Source organism: Crocodylus siamensis, chromosome 1 (genome assembly GCF_052110815.1).
Source record: "Crocodylus siamensis isolate JL-2025a chromosome 1, ASM5211081v1, whole genome shotgun sequence".
In the NCBI taxonomy this organism is placed as follows: Eukaryota; Metazoa; Chordata; order Crocodylia; family Crocodylidae; genus Crocodylus; species Crocodylus siamensis.
In genome coordinates, this window is record NC_143395.1 from 63,954,590 (window position 1) to 63,972,209 (window position 17,620).

At 45.5% G+C, this 17,620-nt stretch overlaps 1 protein-coding gene across 3 annotated transcripts in view; it reads left to right on the forward strand.

Annotated features, from left to right (window-relative positions):
• The window catches only part of TTK (TTK protein kinase), a 73,519-nt gene that overhangs the window by 19,578 nt on the left and 36,321 nt on the right, over positions 1-17,620 (forward strand). For 2 of the 3 annotated variants that reach the window (XM_090035370.1, XM_090035354.1), the window contains exons 4-5: positions 12,107-12,213; positions 16,712-16,855. In XM_090035370.1, coding sequence (XP_089891496.1) covers positions 12,107-12,213; positions 16,712-16,855 — 251 coding nt within the window. Of the gene's footprint in view, positions 1-9,486; positions 9,616-12,106; positions 12,214-16,711; positions 16,856-17,620 lie in introns of all 3 variants that reach the window. The other variant, XM_090035360.1, reaches the window with a different exon arrangement.

Consider the following 17,620-nt stretch of genomic DNA (forward strand, 5'->3'; position numbering starts at 1 on the left):
TTCATATCATTCTTGTCTGCATAAGACTGAATCTCATCTGTCTTGTTCAGCCATGAGTCTTGCATCTCTGAGTTTGCATTGGACAATCATTTTGATGTTGTTGCAAGCTGCCTTAAATGTTGAAGTGCTGCCTCTTAAGTAGGCCTTATGGAGCCAATGTTTCTCATTCAGTAGTTTCTCTATATCAGTATCATTTTCATCAAACCAATCTTAATGTTTATGTGGTGGGCCCAAGGGTATTGGATGCAGCCAAGTTAGTTTCATAGTTTCTAGAGTTGGAATGGACCTGAGCAGATGATTGAGTCCCACCCCCTGCCATGGCAGGAAAGAGTACTGGGGTCAAATGACCCCAGCAAGGTGTTCATCTAACCTCCTCTTAAACACCCCCAGGGTAGAAGCCTGCACTACTTCTCTTGGAAGTTGATTCCAGACCCTAGCCGACCTGACCGTGGAGTAGCGCCTCCTGATATCTAACCTAAACCACCCTCTGCCAGCTTGTGACCGTTATTCCTGGTCACTCCTGGCGGTGCTCGGGGGAACAGCGACTCCCCCAGTGCCTGCTAATCCCCCCCGACTGGTTTATAACAAGCCACAAGATCCCCGCTCAGCCTTCTCTTCTGGAGGCTGAACAGGTTCAGGTCCCGTAGCCTCTCCTCACAGGGCCTGCCCTGCTGCCCCCTGATCATGCGAGTGGCCCTCCTCTGGACCCCCTCCATGTTGTCCACATGCTTCTTGAAGTGCGGCACCCAGAACTGGACACAGTACTCCAGCTGCGGCCTGACCAGTGCCGCATAGAGGGGGAGGATCACTTCCTTGGACCTGCTCGAGATGCATCTGTGGATGCATGACAAGGTACATTTGGCCTTCCTGACTGCCCCTCACTGCTGGCCCATGTTCATCTTGGAATTAATTATGACTCCAAGATCCTTTTCTGCCTCAGTACAGACAAGAAGGGAATTCCCCCACCTGTAGGTATGGTGCCGGTTGTTCCTCCCCAGGTGCATCACCTTGCACTCGTCTGTGTTGAATCCCATCCTATTCTCATCTGCCTACCGCTGTAGCCTGTCTAGGTCCAATTGCAGCCTATTGCTCCCTTCTAGCGTGCCCACATCCCCCCACACATTAGTGTCATCAGCAAATTTGAACAGGGTGCTTTTTACCCCCTCGTCCAAGTCACTGATGAAGATGTTGAACAGTGCAGACCCGAGGACCGAGCCTTGTGGAACCCCACTGCCCACATCCCTCCAGGTCGAAAATGACCCATCCACCACCACTCTCTGGGTGCAGCCCACCAGCCAGTTGGCGACCCAGTTGACTGTGTGGGTGTCAACACCACAGTCCCCCAGTTTCTTAATGAGAACGGGGTGAGAGACAGTGTCGAAGGCCTTCTGAAAGTTCAGGAAGACTATGTCCACTGCTACCCCTACATCTAAAGATTTGGTGGTCTGGTCATAGAAGACCACCAGGTTGGTCTGACAGGACCTGCCTCTAATGAACCCGTGTTGGTTGCCCCTAAGCATAATCTCCCCTGCTGGCCCCTCATGGATATGCACCAGAATTATTTTCTCAAAAAGCTTGCCCAGGATTGAGGTAAGACTAACTGGCCTATAGTTTCCTGGGTCCTCCTTCCTCCTCTTTTTGAAGATGGGAACCACACTGGCCCTCTTCCAGTCCTTCGGCACCACACCAGAGCACCACCAGTGCTCGTAAAGTTGTGCCGGGGTCCCACAATGACCTCCAATTCCCTCAGTACTCTAGGGTGGAGATCGTCCAGACCAGCTGATTTGAATAAATCCAGTCCCTCCAGAAGTTCCCTAACTAGTTCCTCGCTAACCCTTGGCCTAGGTGCACCTCCCCTGGGGTCTAAATGGGGCCCAGAGTGGGGGGTGACTGTTCCGGTCCCTAGTCAGGAAAATAGAGGCAAAGAAATTGTTAAATATGTTGGCTTTGTCGTCTGGTGTGACAACCAAATTTCCTAGCGTGTCCTGCAAGGGCCCCACATTACCCGGAACCTTCTTTTTGCCCCCTATGTATTTAAAAAAGGACTTCTTGTTGTCCTTGACCTGGGAAGCTAGTCCCAGTTCCATCTCTACCTTGGCCTTCCTGACTGCCCCCCTGCATCCTCGAGCAACTGCAGTATAGTCCTCCCTGGTGATGGCTCCTCCCTTCTATTGGGTGTACACCTCCCTTTTAGCTAGGAGACATTCCTGGATGCTTTTGGTGAGCCATGGGGGCTTATGTGCCCTCCTGCTCCCTTTTGATCCGTGTTGGGATTACCTCCCTTTGGGCTTGGAGGATCATCTCCCTAAGGAGCGACCACTCTTCTTGGACACCTGACTCCCCTCCCCTCCGGGACCTCAGTGCTTCCCTTAGTTCATTGAAGTCCGCCCTCTTGAAATCTAGGGCTGCCGCCTTGCTGTAGGCCTTTGCCACTTTGCGCTGGATGGTGAATTCCAGCAGGTGATGATCACTGTCACCCAGGTGGTCAAGCACCCGCAGCCCCCCCACCAGGTCGTCATCCGTGGCCAGCAGCAGGTGCAACAAGTTGTCTCCCCTGGTGGGGCTGTGCACCTCCTGGGTTAGATGGAGGTCCTGCATTCTGGCTAGGAACCTAAGTGAGCAGTCAGACCTGGCTGACTGCTCTTTCCCAGCACGTCTGGAAAGTTCAGGTTCCCCATGACCACCACATCCTTTGACTTCACTACTTCTGCGAGCTGACTGACCAAGAATTCCTGGTCTAGCTCTTCCCTTTGGTTGGGAGGTCTTTAGTAGACCCCTACCGTTAGGTCTCTTTCCCCTCAACTACCTTGTATTCTAACCCAGAGCAGTTCAGAATGCCCCTCGTCTGGTTCTTTGCTAATTGATGAGGATGTGTATTCCTCCTTAATATTGAGTGCCACGCCCCCACCTTTCCTTCCTTTCCTGTCCCTCCTGTACAGCCTATAGCTCGTGACATTCACGGCACAATCATGCGTTGGGTCCCACCACTTTTCAGCGATCCCCACTATGTTCGGGTTGGTGTCCACTATCAGGAGGGTAAGATCCTCCTTCTTGTTTCCCATACTACGAGCGTTTGTGTAGAGGCGTTTAAGGCCGCTTCTGGATGTGTGCACTGGCCCCCTAATTGCAGCATTGCCCTGGCCCCTGTTTCTTACCTGTGTATATGTTCCACTCATCGACGTAGGCTGGGCTGTACTTGTGGGGGTTACTTGGTCTGGCAGTCCGTTTCCTCTGCCCTTGTCTTCCCCTTCCCCCAATGAGCCTAGTTTTAAAGCCTGCTGGAGGAGATCTGCCAACCTAGAAGAGAACACATGCTTACCTTTTAGAGGAAAGGTGGAGCCCATCCCATCTGAGCATGTCTTTTGTTTTGATGTGCCTCTCATTGTCGGAAGCCAAAGCCTGCCTCAAGACACCATTCCCAAAGCCTCCAGTTGGTCTCTGTGATGCACGTTGCATGCCATCTTCCACATCTGCTCACTGGTAGGATAGAACAGAAAACCACCTGAGTACACAGAGTCTCTGAAGGATGCCCAATCTCCTTGATGTTATTGGAGTTTACATCAATTGTTACTAGTTGGCTGCACAGTTCTTCAGCAAATGCCTGTTTCACATTCTCCTGTTTCAGTTTGGAGATATTAAACTGTTTGGGTGCTTTTTTTTGCCTTGTGGATGTCTACTAAGATGTATCTGGATATTCAGCTTGGAGACTGAGCCTGTGGTCAGTACAGCATTCTGCACTTCTCATGGCCTTTGTCACTATGATATCCTGTCTGTCTCTTCTGACAATGATGTAATCAGTGAGATGCCAATGCTTGGAATGTGGATGCATTCAAGACATCTTGTTGTGGTTTGGGGCAGGCAGAAGACTGTATTGATGATGAGATCAAGTTCAAGACACTTCCTCAGCAGGAGAAGCCCATTGCTGTTGCATTTCCCAAGGCCATTTTTCCGATGATGCCTGGCCATGTCTGGTAATCTGTACCAACTCTAGCATTAAAGTCACCAAAGATGATGAGCTTGTCTTCCTTTGGCGCTTCTGCAATTGAAGGGCTCCATGTCTTCATAAAATTTGTCCTTTAATCACATCTTGGTTGTTCATGGTGGGAACATAGACACTGCTGATAGTTGTGCATCTCATTAGCATAAGTCTGTAATCTACTCCCCTTGGGTGATTTGTAGGCTTGCTGACTAGCTGTGTTTTGACGGCAAACCCAACACCAGCTTCACATTGCTCTTTACTAAGGCTGCTAAAGGTGTAGCCAGCTTCTTTTTTAATGAGTTGTCTTTCTTCGGCTAGGTTAGTTTCACTCTGGGCCGCTGTCTGAATGTTGAATCTGGTCAGTTCTCTACTAACTAGAGCTGTTCTTCTTCTCTCTGGTCTATCTGCTATTTGTACAGTCCATTAGTCTGTTCACATTCCAAGCACCAATAGTGAGTGGTATCACCTTTGTCTTTTTTGTCTTAGTCTCATTTCCATTCCCCCTTTCCCCCCCAGTGCTGTAGTGGGATCCCCATCAGCCATCCTATGCTGACCAGGGTTAAGGTGAAGCAAACAATGTTTAGGGAACCTTTTCTAGCCCCTTCCTTATGCTACGGAGGTGAATGGTGTGATCCTAAATAGGACTTCTCAGTCACCCAGGGGACTGCTGAATACCACTGCTGCTTCAGTCCAGTGAAAAGCAACCTCCTGCCCTGAGCTGCTTGTGTACAAGGCTGCAGCTACAGCTTTCAGTGTATCCAGATTGCCACAGAACTTGAGTGTATCTATGGGGGACATAGATGATATCATGACATGCAGGTGAGTTGAATTCAGGTGTGGAAAAGTAGAGCAGAGCTGCCCTTGCTCTCTCCACCTCTCTGAATCCAGTGGCATGAGAGTGTTGAGACCTCTGGAGAATGGTCTGGGTGCAGTGATGGCCATCAGGTCCTGCTGCACCTGAACTGATGCCCTGCGCTGTCCATATAGGTCTTGCCATCTGCCTTCACAGCTGGGTAAATGAGCATATCTGCTTGGCCACCTGATCCATTGGAGAGGTCTTTCTAGAGAGAGCCAGGTATAGCCATCTACTCTAGTCAACAGTCTGGCCCTGCGCTGCAGTATTGAGTGCTGATGGCACCACACTGTTCGCTGACAAAGGCAGGCAACGTTCTTTGAGTAGATGTGATATCTTTTATTAGACCAACTGAGTAGTTAGAAAAAAAGTTCTTAGCCAGCTTTTGGGTGCAGTCACCCTTCTTCAGGCATGGGGAGTCTCCACTGTTCTGAGACTCCAAGAAATAAGAGAAGCTAAAAGTGTGGCAGGATGTCAGTTAGAATGTAAATAGATAGAAATTAGAATGACAAAAGGTAAAGCAGAGAGGTGAGGGGGAAGAGAGCAGGGGAATAAAAGGCTCAGGGGAGACATTACAGTGACAGAATACAAGGTGATAAAGAGGCTGTCAGTGACAAAATGGTTGGAGATAAGCTCAGTGTGAGAGGAGGTAGTGAAAATATAAACTGGTAGAAAGGAGGAACAAAAGGTAAAGGGGGGGAGGCCAAAGGGAAATGTTACAGAGGTGAGAAGGAGGCTCTAAGTGAAGAAGGAAATGGTAGGAAATCAGAGAAAGGGCAAAGTAGAAGAGGGGAGGGGAGAAAAGCTGGGGGAAGAAGAATATAAAACATCAGGTTGAAACAGATGTCAGGCAGGTTGTAATGTGTCATAAAAACAATGTCTATCTTAAGTCCATGATTTTTTTTTGTATCCAGTAGATTTATGAAGTGAAGTTCATAGGCTCACCTACAGAAGGTATTTGGTAAGTTTCCTTTGAAGATTAGAACTGAGAAATTGGATAGGGAGTGATTTGTCCTGTGAGAAGTGTGCCTCCACAAGTAGTTGGGTATTCTTGTCTTTAATAGATTTTTGGTGTGCATTCATTTTGGTGCATAGTTGTTGTTTAGTTTCTTCAACACATTTTTCATCAGGGCATTTGGTGTATTGAATGAGATTACATAACATTTTCTGGAGGAGCAGCTGTAAGATCCAGGCATGGTGATGGTTCTGTTGTGGGAAAAATGATAGTGAGGGTGGTGGAAATGTGTTGGCAGGTCTTGCATTTCTTGTCCTGGCATGGTCTGGATCCATTTTGGTGTGGTTTGGGTCATAGGGAGTTTGCTTCTGGTGATGGAATTAGTGAGGCTTGGTGCTTGTTTGAAGCTAGGATGGGTGGTTCTGGAATGATCTCTTTTTAAGAATCTGGTCTTCTAATATGGGTTGCAATTGTTTGAGGATTTTCTGTGTAGGTTCCAGGGAAGGAACCTGTAGCCAACAACCTGTTTGGTTGTAGCCTAACGCAGCTACAACCAAAAACACAGCTTCATTGACAAAGGAAAAATGCTGCAAAGATGGGCAGAACACTTCAACAACATCTTCAATCAACAATCACTTATTAGTGAGGAGGCAATTGATTAACTGTCCCAAGTAGACATTAACATCTCTTAATGATTTTTCAACACTGACTGAGAGTATGAAAGCAATTAACCTGCTGTCAAATGGTAAGGCACATGGAGCAGACACTGTACCAGCAGAGATCCATGAGGCCAGAAGCTCCCACATGGCTCTGAAACTGATTCTGCTCTTCCAGTCAATGTGGACAGGAGGAACTATACCCTGGGATACAAAGAAGCATCCCCTTTCCACTTGTACAAGCAGAAAAGCAATAGACAATTCTGCAACAACCATTGGGGCATCTTCTTGCTGTCAGTTGCTGGTAAATCCTTGCCAGAATTCTTCTGAATCATCTTGGGTATCACATGGAACAAAGATTCCTGCCTGAGAGTCTTTGTGGCTTCAGGAAAGGATGTGGGACCACAGGCATGATATTTTCAGCTTCTCAAGTTCAGGAGAAATGCCGAGGAACAGAACTCCAACCTGTATATGACTTTCACTGGCTTGACAAAAACATCCGATATGGTCAATTGGGAGGGACTTTGGAAGATCTTGGCAAAACTTGGTTGCCTGGAGAAATTCATTGCAATGGTTTAGCAATTCTATGATTGCATGCTCACTCATGTTGTAGATGATGGCAAGTCATCTGAACCATTCCCAGTCACCAGTGGAGTCGCAGAGTGGGGTGTTGGCCCCAGCCCTCTTCAGTATGATGTTCTCTGCCATGCTTATAGATGCTTCTCGTGACTGTGACACTGGGATTAACCTCAGATACCAGACTGATGGCAAGCTCTTGAATTTGAGGAGACTACAGGCAAAGACACAATTACAAGAAGTGCCTGTTTGTCATCTTTTGCTTGCAGGTGACTGTTTCCTGAATGCCAAATGCGAGTCTGATGCTCAGCAGAGTACGATCCGTTTCTCTTCAGCTTGTGACAACTTTGGTCTCAATCAACACTAAGAAGACTGAAGTGATGCACCAGGAAAGCCTTGCATGGAACCTACTATCACAGTTAATGGCCAAACCCTCCAGGCAGTGGACAAGTTCACCTATCTTGGCATTATTGTTGTGCAGTTCCCATTGAAACCAGTGTCAGAATTGCCAGAGGAAGTGTAGCCTTTGGCAAACTATGTACAAATGTGTGGGAGTGCAGAGGCATCAGTCAGCAAACAAAACTGCCATTGTGTTGCTAATCCTGATGTATGCATGTGAAACCTGGACGGTGTACAGACACCATGCTATGAAATGGAACCACTTTCCCATGGGCTGTCTGAGAAGACTAACGAAGATAAAATGGTAAGACAAGGCCTGAAACACAAAAGTTCTCATGCAGGCAGGCATTTCAAGAATCCTCACTCTGTTGATGAAATCACAGATGAGATGGGCAGACCATGTTACTACCATGTTAATGAGCAACTGCCAAAGAAGTTCTTCTGTGGTGAGCTAAAGGAGGGATAGTGCTCCCAGGAAGGCCAGAGGAAACATTTCAAGGATTCCCTTGAGTCATCCTTGAAACATTTCAACATTGACCTGAGGTCTTGGGAAAATGCTTTGCCAGGTAGAACAATCATGAACAAAGTCATCCATACTGGAGCTATAGTCTGAGCAGAACAGAGATGCTGAGGCAGCAGAAATGCAAACAGAGTAAATCTCACATCAGCAGCATGTCTGCTGTTGATCAGGTAACCCAAAATGGCATCTCTTGCCCAGTGTGCTACAGATGGTTCAAAGCCCAAGTTGACCTGGTAAGCTACTCACATGCTCACAGAAACCAAACCAGCCAGTGATGTCATGGTTATCTTTGAATTCGAAGGATGAACAGCAACAATGACATACCATGATCTGGCATGAAATTCATAGTACCTTGTGCTGAACTGTAGTATATTTTCTAGAAGCACTTATTCTTGATTTTGAAGACTTTGAAAGATGGCAATTCCATTTTATCCTTTTAGTGGTTTATTTCATAGGTTAATTACAGGCATTCCTCAACTTACAATGTTTTTAAATTGACACCCTGTTTCAACTTTCTGATGTCGGTTTCAACTCTAAAATGCTTGATGCCACACCAGCAAACAAGTTTGCTGTGTCTCCCATCTCTCTGGAGAACATCTGTCCAAACTTCCTTGTACACTTTTTTTTTAAGAAAGCAGACAAGACTCCTGAGAAGACTTCAGCCAAGAACCCTTCAAAAAGTCCAGCAAAGTTGCCTCAAAGAAGCCCTTCCAAAGCAATATGATTGCTACTTACAATATAAGTACATTTAATTTAGCTATATTACTCATCTATAATTGATCGAGTGCAAAATTCTGGGGTATTTTTGGTGAAAATGTTTTCAGCTGTCAGTTGTTTTGCTTTCCTTTTCTTTGCTAGATTAGAGTAATCTAGCATTGGGTGTGTTTTTTCTTATCAAGGTATTTAAGCTGTGGACTAGCCTAACTTTCAAGTACTCTGAAAGGAGAGGTGGAGTTCCTGCTTAGGAGTGTAGGTAAGCAGTTCTGTGAGAACAATTCTGTCTACCTGTTCCTATGAAGAGGGATGCAGGGAGTGAGCTAAGTTGCTGTACTTGAACTGTGAGTGGGTTGGGCAATCTTAGCTTCATCTCTCTTCTGTACTTGCCTGCCCCAACTTGGATTAGAAAGAAGAGAAAGGAAATCAGTGATCTTTTGATGTCTGGGATTGATAAATGCCACTCAGGTGTTATGTGCTTATGGTGTTAATTTATTTTCCAAAATAAAAAGGTACAGTAACAGTAGTCTCACCAATTACTTCATTGGCGAGGGAAGCCCAAGCTGCAGATGAAGAAACTCTGCACTGGATACCTTAAAAGATGCTTTGTAATTGGTACAGTTTCTGCCACCAATTGCCTCATTAGCAGGGCACATTCTCCGCACCTCTCTTTGCGTGCGCCTTGGGCTGGGAGCGACCCCGTGCTGCTCCCTCACAGTCTGTCTCATTGTTTCCGGTGGCGTCGTTGTCCTAATGGAATCAGGGACTTGGATTAGCTCCTACCACTTGCGTATTGTTTGAGAGATGCCATCTCTTTCCCATGGCTCCCAGCAGAGCGGCTTCATGATGCCTCAGTACTTCCCCGCACTCACTGGTGCAGCTGTGATTCTCAGAAGTGATCTGCCTTATGTCTGACCTGTCATGTCTTCTGAAGTCCCGCGCTCACGGCGTCCTAGGTTGCAGGTCAGTCTCCTTTGTTTTCTCTCTCTCTCTGTCTCAGTAACCCCTTTGTCCATCCTCTTGTGCCTAAAGACAACAAATAAATGCCCCACTGCTGGCTTTTATGCAGGTTTTGGTGGGCAAAACCTGTCTCTGATGTGTAATTTCCTCCACGTGGCAGGGTGCATTATTAGGTCAATCTTGCCTGACTTTGCCTTAGTAACAGGGCTCCTGCCTGCATCCCTGTTGCATTTAACCCTTAACAAAGCAGGGCGAAAGTTAATGAGTCTTTGTTTCATTTACGCTGTTAAAAAAGCATGCAAACTTATACAGGCAGTCCTTGACTTATGACTGTTCAGGTTATGACAAACGGCACTTACGACTTTTGTAAATGATGATACTGTTTTGAGGTTCTGATGGGGTTTTGACTTTACAACGCTGGACACAACTGCTTCCAGCTGGTAAGTCTTTTGTGGAGGGGCAGATCAACACCCCTGCAGTGAGGACTGAGGTTGGGGCTGGGACAGCGGCTGCCTGCTGGACAGAGGGGGTGGGATGATAGGTCAGGGCTCTCACCACTGCGTGCTGCCAGTCCGGGAGGGCATGGGGCTAGAGCTTTGCTGGGCTCCAATCCAGGCCAGCAGCAGAAAGCAGGTGCTGGGAGTGGAGGCTATGCCCTCTTGCCACTTGCCTGGCTGGGGTGGGGCAGAGCTGCTGCTCTGCCTCCAGACAAGTGGTACGCAGCAGCCAGAGCTGCCCTGCCCTGGCTGGGCAAATCACAGCAGGGCATAGGGGAGGGTGTGCCCCCAGATGTGTAGGGCTGGGGCTGCATTGCGTTGTGCTCCAGGCAAGCGGCGGGGGCTGTGGGGAATTTTAAGGTGGTTTTTGCAGCCCTTCCATAGCCCCCACCGTGATCTGGGGGCACACTCCTTCCCTCCCCCCCGGTGCTGTGCTGCTGCTGCCATTTACCCAGCCAGGGTGGGGTGAAGCCGTGGCTCATCCAGGAGGTGTGGGGAGGCGAGGGTGGCTCCGGCTGCTGCGCACCGCTTGTCCATAGGCAGTGCAGCAGCTCTGCCCCACCCTGGTTGGGCGAGCAGCACAGCTACTCCCAGCGCCTTCTGCTACTTGAACAGAGTGCGGCCCCAGCCCCGCATATATCTGGGGCACGTAGCGCCACCCCTCCCCCCCCCACGCCCTCCCAGACCAGTGGTGGGAGCAGTGGTGAGAGCCACTGGATAAGTTGCCAGATGAGCAACTCCCGGACTGGCAGCCTGCAGTGGTGGGAGCTGCTCACTCCCTCCCTGTGCCCCCCTACCCCAGCTGGGCAGCCCTTTCCCCAGCCATCCTCCTAGCCCCAGCCCGAATCCCTCCCTTGCTGTGGGGGTATTGATCTTCCCCTCCCTCCCCCCACCACAACAGGTTTGCCAGCTTGAATAAGCTGTGTCCAGTGTGGTAAAGGAACCAATCCCCCATTTATAACACTGTAACTTGGAACCAATTTTCTCATAGGAACAATGTTTTGACTTAAGACGCAGGAACCAATTGGATCGTAAGTCTGAGGACTACCTGTATGCTGCTTTTTAAGTGATACTGTTATTGGTTCTATCAATACTAGAATAATCACAGTGAAAGCTAGTTACTTAGTCAATGGTATGACCTATTGAGATAGTGTAAATAAACAAAAAAAGCTTTAGTGCTTGCTTAGCCCTCAAGGTTCTAGCTCTTGTAGGTATGTGTCTCAGTTTTTTGTTTTTTTTTGTTTTTTTTTTTTTTCAAACATCCTTTTTATAAGGGGGATACAGCTGTATTTTACTTCTGCCTGTGGCATTAGAACAGTAAAATAACTTCCCTCCTTCTCTTAGCCACAGTGTTCCTTGTTCTTAAAGTAAGTTTAGTCGCTTGTGCAATATGACTATTAAAGCCTTTTCAGGGTCACTGCTTCCCAGATTCAGTCCCTTTTTCTGACTGCCTTGTCCTCACCACTGCCACTTTATTTGTCATTAACAGTGATCTTATGTTTGTTTCTAGAAAACTGAAAATATTAAATCAGGCCTAAATTTAATACCTGTAGAACTATACCCTTTAATAATGATTTGACATTGTCAAATGCTCCTTTGTAGGTATGGCATTGAGTTCTTAATCGATTTTACTGTATGCTGTCCTGGTGCTCCATAGTGCTAATTTCTTGAGGCAAATTCATGAAATATGTTGGAGCCATGCAATTACTTTTATGAAGTCTTTTATTTTGTCAAAATACTGACAGGTATTCGTATGTTTCAGCTGTTTGACTCGACTACCTTGTAAGCCTTTTCTATTATTTTTTTGCCTGTGATTTGGCACTGTGGCTGGTACACTCAGCCAGGGACAGAGAGAGAACCACTTATATTCAGTAATAAGGAGGAGAGGGTATTTTTTTGGTAATGGGTGGGTCACCAGGCCTCTATTTTGTTCTCCTTTTACCCTCTCACTTTAAATTTGCTGTTTTTATCTCCTCAATTATCTAATTATTTTACAGTCTTCAAGACCCAGATGAGGCACGGGACCAGTTTCATCTTGCCAGATTGAACTGTAAGAAATTTGCTTTTGTCCATGTGGCTTTTGCACAGTTTGAACTGTCACAAGGTATGTCAAAGCCCCCCCCCCGATGTTGTCAAACTTTATTTTGCCTTCTTTTAAATGAGGATAAAATTACTATATACTGTTCAAGTAAAGGGGTAGTTAAGGCAGTAATAGCTAAGGACAGCTGGGATTTGTGCCAGAAGTGTGCTGTGTGGTGACTCCTCTAATCTTGCAGTTTCCTCTGCATGCTGCTGCCTCCACCTCTCCTCCTCCCCCCCAGTTGATTGGCAGCAGGGCCTTGCTGCTCACCCCGAATAGCAGAGAAATGAAAACTGCAGTTTTAAATATGCTGTGGCTTTGTCTCCTGCTGCTGATTTTGGTGGAAGCCCCAGTGGTCCCACCGTTTGCTGCTGGCTGAGCAGGAGACAAAAACTGCAGTGCATTTAAAACAGTGCTTTTCATCTCCCTGCTGACCATGGGCGAGCAGTAAGTGGTGGGGTCAGTGGGGCTTCTCTACCAATCAGCCGCAGGGCAGGGTGGGGGAGGTGTGTAGGGGAAGCTGCAGGATTAAAGGAGCCACGCAGCCCACTTCCAGTGTGAATTCCAGTGGTCCCTAGTAATGGCTAATGATTTAAAAAATAGTTTAAAAATGTACTCTTCTTATTGATCTAAAAGGAAGTGGGTAATGCTGTCTACCTACTACAAACAAAATTACATATGATCTCAAAAATGCTTTCTATTGAATACAATACAGTTAAGAACTACTACTAAAGCTTTTTTCCTTCAAGATACTAGAAAGGCAGATCTAGCAACATTCTTTAGAACAGCTTCCTACATGAGATGAGGTGGTAGAATATTCCTGCTTTGCCATCTAGAAGTCTGAGAACTTCCAGTCTCAAGCTTTGGGGGTTTTTTCATTTGTTTCTGGGTTTTTTTAATGTAGAAACTGATTGCTGTATTTTAAATGATTGGGGTTTTTTGTATGTAGTTTTTCTATCAGTATAGAGAAGTAGTTTCATCTTTAGATGAAGCAACCTGCAAACCCCTACTTTCTAGGGCAGTGATTCTCAGCTAGGTACCTTGGGGTTCCTTGAGATCTTTTCAAGGGTCCCATGCAATGTTAGTACTGTGCAAACATTATTCACAAGATCAACCAGAGATTTCAAATAAAAATCCATAGTGTCAAACTTTCTGATCAGTTGTAGTCTTGCTGAGTTCTCTACAACAGACTTGCTCTGTTTTTCTGTAGGGGAAAAAACATGCTTGTAAACTAGGCTAGCATTTTTTCAAGGGATGCCTCAAGTCAAATGAGGTTTAGAACCACTGTTCCAGGCCATCACAACCCCTCTTTCACTAGACAACCAGAAGTTGAGATGGCTTTGAAAGTTGCTTTTTAATATTTGCTATAAATTTAGTAGGTTAGCTAGAACAGGAGTTTTCAACATTTTCATTGTGAAGTACCCCGTAGTCTTGATTGCCTGTCCTTTTAATGATCAAATATAGTTCTTTGGGCAGTACCAGAAGATAAATACCTTCTTAGTACCTTCACTTTTAATTGTGTGTTTAGCAATATTTAGTACTGTTAATCAACAATTTCTGTTAATCTGTCCTGATTTTTGCTTCCTTATCCCTTGTCTGGTCCCCTTTTCCAGTCTTCATTTAAAGTTTCCTTGCAACTTCAGTTCTCTGGTTCTTGAGAGGTACTGCCCAACTGTCTTCTAGATGTCCCTGCTTCTGGAGAAAAAGCCTCTTGTCTTTGACTATGACTCTTGCATAGTAGTAGTGGCCCCTAGAGGCTAGCTCTTCACTTCCTCTCCTGCATACATGCAACTAGATCATTCTTCCCAGAAGTTGCAGGTAGGGAGGTGGAGAGCTAATGCCTTGTTTTTGAACAAGTTCATTACTCCAACAGCTTCTCAGTTCTTTTTTTGAATCTTTCTACCAGTACTAGACATCTGGAAGTATTGCCCTAGTCACTTAACCAGCATAAACAGTAACTGGGTTTAAAAAGGCTGCAAAGTTGAGAATTCAGAAGTTAACAATACTGGACAGTTGGGTTCAGCCTAAATTTGGCCCTGTTGTGCACCTACAGTGTGATACAATCATAAATTGCATTATGATGTTTTCCCCGTAGGATCTTTTTCTAATTCAAAGCATGGGCATGCACCAGAGCTATGAAGCAAGAAAGCCTGCCTGTAAGACCTCAGCCTATTTAGGATTGGTCTATTCTGGAATAGTTTTGCTCTCAGAATGCAAACTTGTGATTGGAGATAAAGTTGACGAGAGCTTTACTTTGAACACATTTGGTTGTATAAAAAAGGTGAAGACTGGCAGGGCCTTTGTCTCTCAATTGAGTTTTAAAAACTAGTGGTTTTAAGGGAGTACCATAATATGTCAATCTCTCATTACAGGTGACAATTAGTATGCAGAACATACTTTTCCCCTCTTTAATGAAGGAATATTCTTTTTTTTCTAATTCCATCTGTTTCTTGGGTGTTTTCTGTCAAGATTGCTGACCTGCACTATTTGTTGTTTTTTGTTTTTATTATTATTATTCATTACCCAGTTTGCTTTTAAGCCACAATTGTTTAGTGTTAACTTTTTTGGCTCCACATTTTTATGGATAACTTTTTTTTAATTGTAATTTGTTAAAATTTGCATCTAGTGAATAATGTGTTCCTTTGTAGTTCTGTCAGAAGAACTAACATTTTTAGGATGATGATGCATAAACCCATTTTGTACAGTGAACTGTTTTTTGTGCAAATGTGGTTGCCATTTTTTTACACTCATTTGCTTAGCCTATATAAAGGTGCATATCTGCCCAGCCGTCTGGCTGACTTAAAACTAACATAGTGAACTATCTGTGGCAGAAAGCCACCTTGGTTTCTCCCCAAAATCTCTGCCCTGTGACAATGAGATTAAGATGGGCCAGCACAGAGGAGTCACACCTCAGCCTGTCTCTTTAGGTAACCTGAGCTGGCTGCTTTCCTGAGGGAGGGGGGAAACCTGTTCCCTCTGTCTACGTGACTGGCATCAGCCACCTGGGTGAGGGGCATCTACCTGGGGAGCTGGAATCTGCCTGGTAACAGGTGATGCATTTCAAATTGGTTAGCTGACAGCCAACTGGGGCTGACCTTCACTGGACCAGGTGGATGAGGTCACAGGGGCTATATGGGTTACGGGGGGAAGGAGGCTCTCTCTCTTTGGCCATGAGGTGAAGCAGCAGAAAAGCAGGGGAGACAGAGAAGCCTTACCATCTGAACCTAGCTCTCTCTCTCACCCCAAGACTCCAGAGGGGAAACTCAACCAGCCTCTGGAAGATGCTTGTGAGTAAGCTACTCAATCTGTTTAGATATTTAGCTGGCAGTAACACAGATGTGTGATCAAAAGTCTACCTCAGCCACACTGTTGGCTCTTTAGGATTCCTAAGATATTGCTCAATCCTGTACCCTTGATTACCCTTGTAATCAATAAAGTTCTCCTTTTTGACTGGTGTGGGAGACTTATTGAGGGGTGGGTCTAAATTATGCTTAAGAGACCCCTTAGGTCTGCGGACTGAGGGAGACTTTACTTTTTGCCCCCTGACTTGGGGAAGTGCCCCAAGTGCCTGTACCGGGTTGAGTACCTGTCGGACTATTAGGCCTGTGTTTCCCTGAGGACACAGGGCCGAGACAGTCCCTTCTCGGGGTAGTGGCGGCTACGTTACCCCCAGACTAATGAGTGTGCTCCGGGAGAGGGGTCGGCCGAGCATAAGGCGCTCCTAGGGAGGCATTCGGAGCCTGGAAGGTGGTCGGGCGCAGGGAGGTGGGTGGCTCAATGCAGGAGCGCCCCCTACTGGCTTACCACACTATCTCTGTCTTCCCCTCCTCCTGTCGTAATTCACTGCCTTATGCATATCAGGTGGATATATATCCATAAAGTAGGTGGACAGTCTGTGCCTACTACTGCTAGTCGGAGAACACATGTTCAGTAATGGTTTAGGTCTTATTTTCAAGAATAATGTAAGCTTGCATTTGTAAGACTAAGAGCCCTGGCAAACATTACTTCCATCAAGCAAAAGGCAGTATCACTCAAAGGAAACTTGTGCTGTGTGACCTGCTTCATATTCAGAGGCTAAGTTATTCAGAAAGGGAGAAACAAGCACCATGGGAACTTGCTCTGCCAGCACTTACCCACAAGGGGAGCTGGAGTGCAGCTGGGAGGGACTGTCTGTTATCCCATCCCTTCAACTGTTCTTGGAACTAGAAGCCAAACTCTATCACTTTGTATGTGGCATGCCACATGTTCAGATTTAAAGCTTGATGGGACATTTTTATTAGCTGGTTTCTACATTTTTTTTTCAAGCAACAATTTACGGTTCATTGCCTAATTTTTTGGGATAACTATTTTCCCTGTGTATTGGGTCTAAATTTTATTGTGCAATTAAACAATTTAATTTTAAAATGGATGTAACGAGGGTCGGGGCCTTTAATAGTATTTTTTCAAGTTAAGAACATTATCTTTTTAATACAACTTTTCATCCCTATTAACTAAATTTGTAATTTTCTGATGTTTTTACTAGGAAATTTAAAGAAGTGCAAACAGCTTCTTCAGAAAGCTGTTGAATGCTGTGCGGTTCCACCAGAGATGCTGGAAGTTGCTTTGCAAAATTTGTATTGTCAAAAACGGCAGCTGCTTTCAGATGAAGAGAAAGAGAACTTTGCAGGTCAGCGCAGTTTGAGTATTTTAAACTTACTGAGTATGCATTTTATTTTCTGGTGATGCAACAGTGGTATAGAGTTGCAAGGAAATCTGTATAAGCTGATGGACTAAGATTTAAGATTTGTGTTCTGTTCTCAAATTTAGTCAGCTAGGCTTACGTAACTTTGGACAACTTGCTTAATCCACACTAATTCTCCATTCCTTGTTCCCATCCATGACATGGGAATAGTATTTTTTCTAGCTCAGGTGATTTGAGGATAGAATTCATCAATGATACTGAGGCTGCAGATATAGCACATTTTTGAAGTGCTTCTCCAGAAGTATGAACATCTTTATAAAAGGTGAACATACAGACCTGTGTACCTGAAAAACCACTCTAAAACTGGATCAAAAGTGTATCCGGAGGAATTATTTTACACCTATATACTTGCTGCCATACAACTGTAACAAGGGAGCTCGTTCGTTTTCAGGCATCATGACTGCTGATTGTTTTATGCTGGACCAATGGAAGTATCAGTTAGTTATGAGAAGATTTGGGATGTCAAAACGTTTATGGTGTCTGGACCCTACTATAGAACTTCTTACTGGAAGAGATAGGAATTATTACTAACTTAAGTGTTCAGGATTAAAGTCTTCCCTATAGACTTGTCTTTCACTTCAGTAATTTTCATATGGTACAAACCAAACAGCTGGATCAAATAACCAGTACTCTGCACTGTGGAGTTAAGCCCCATAAGACCTAGATTGGGATGGTCACAAACTAATATAA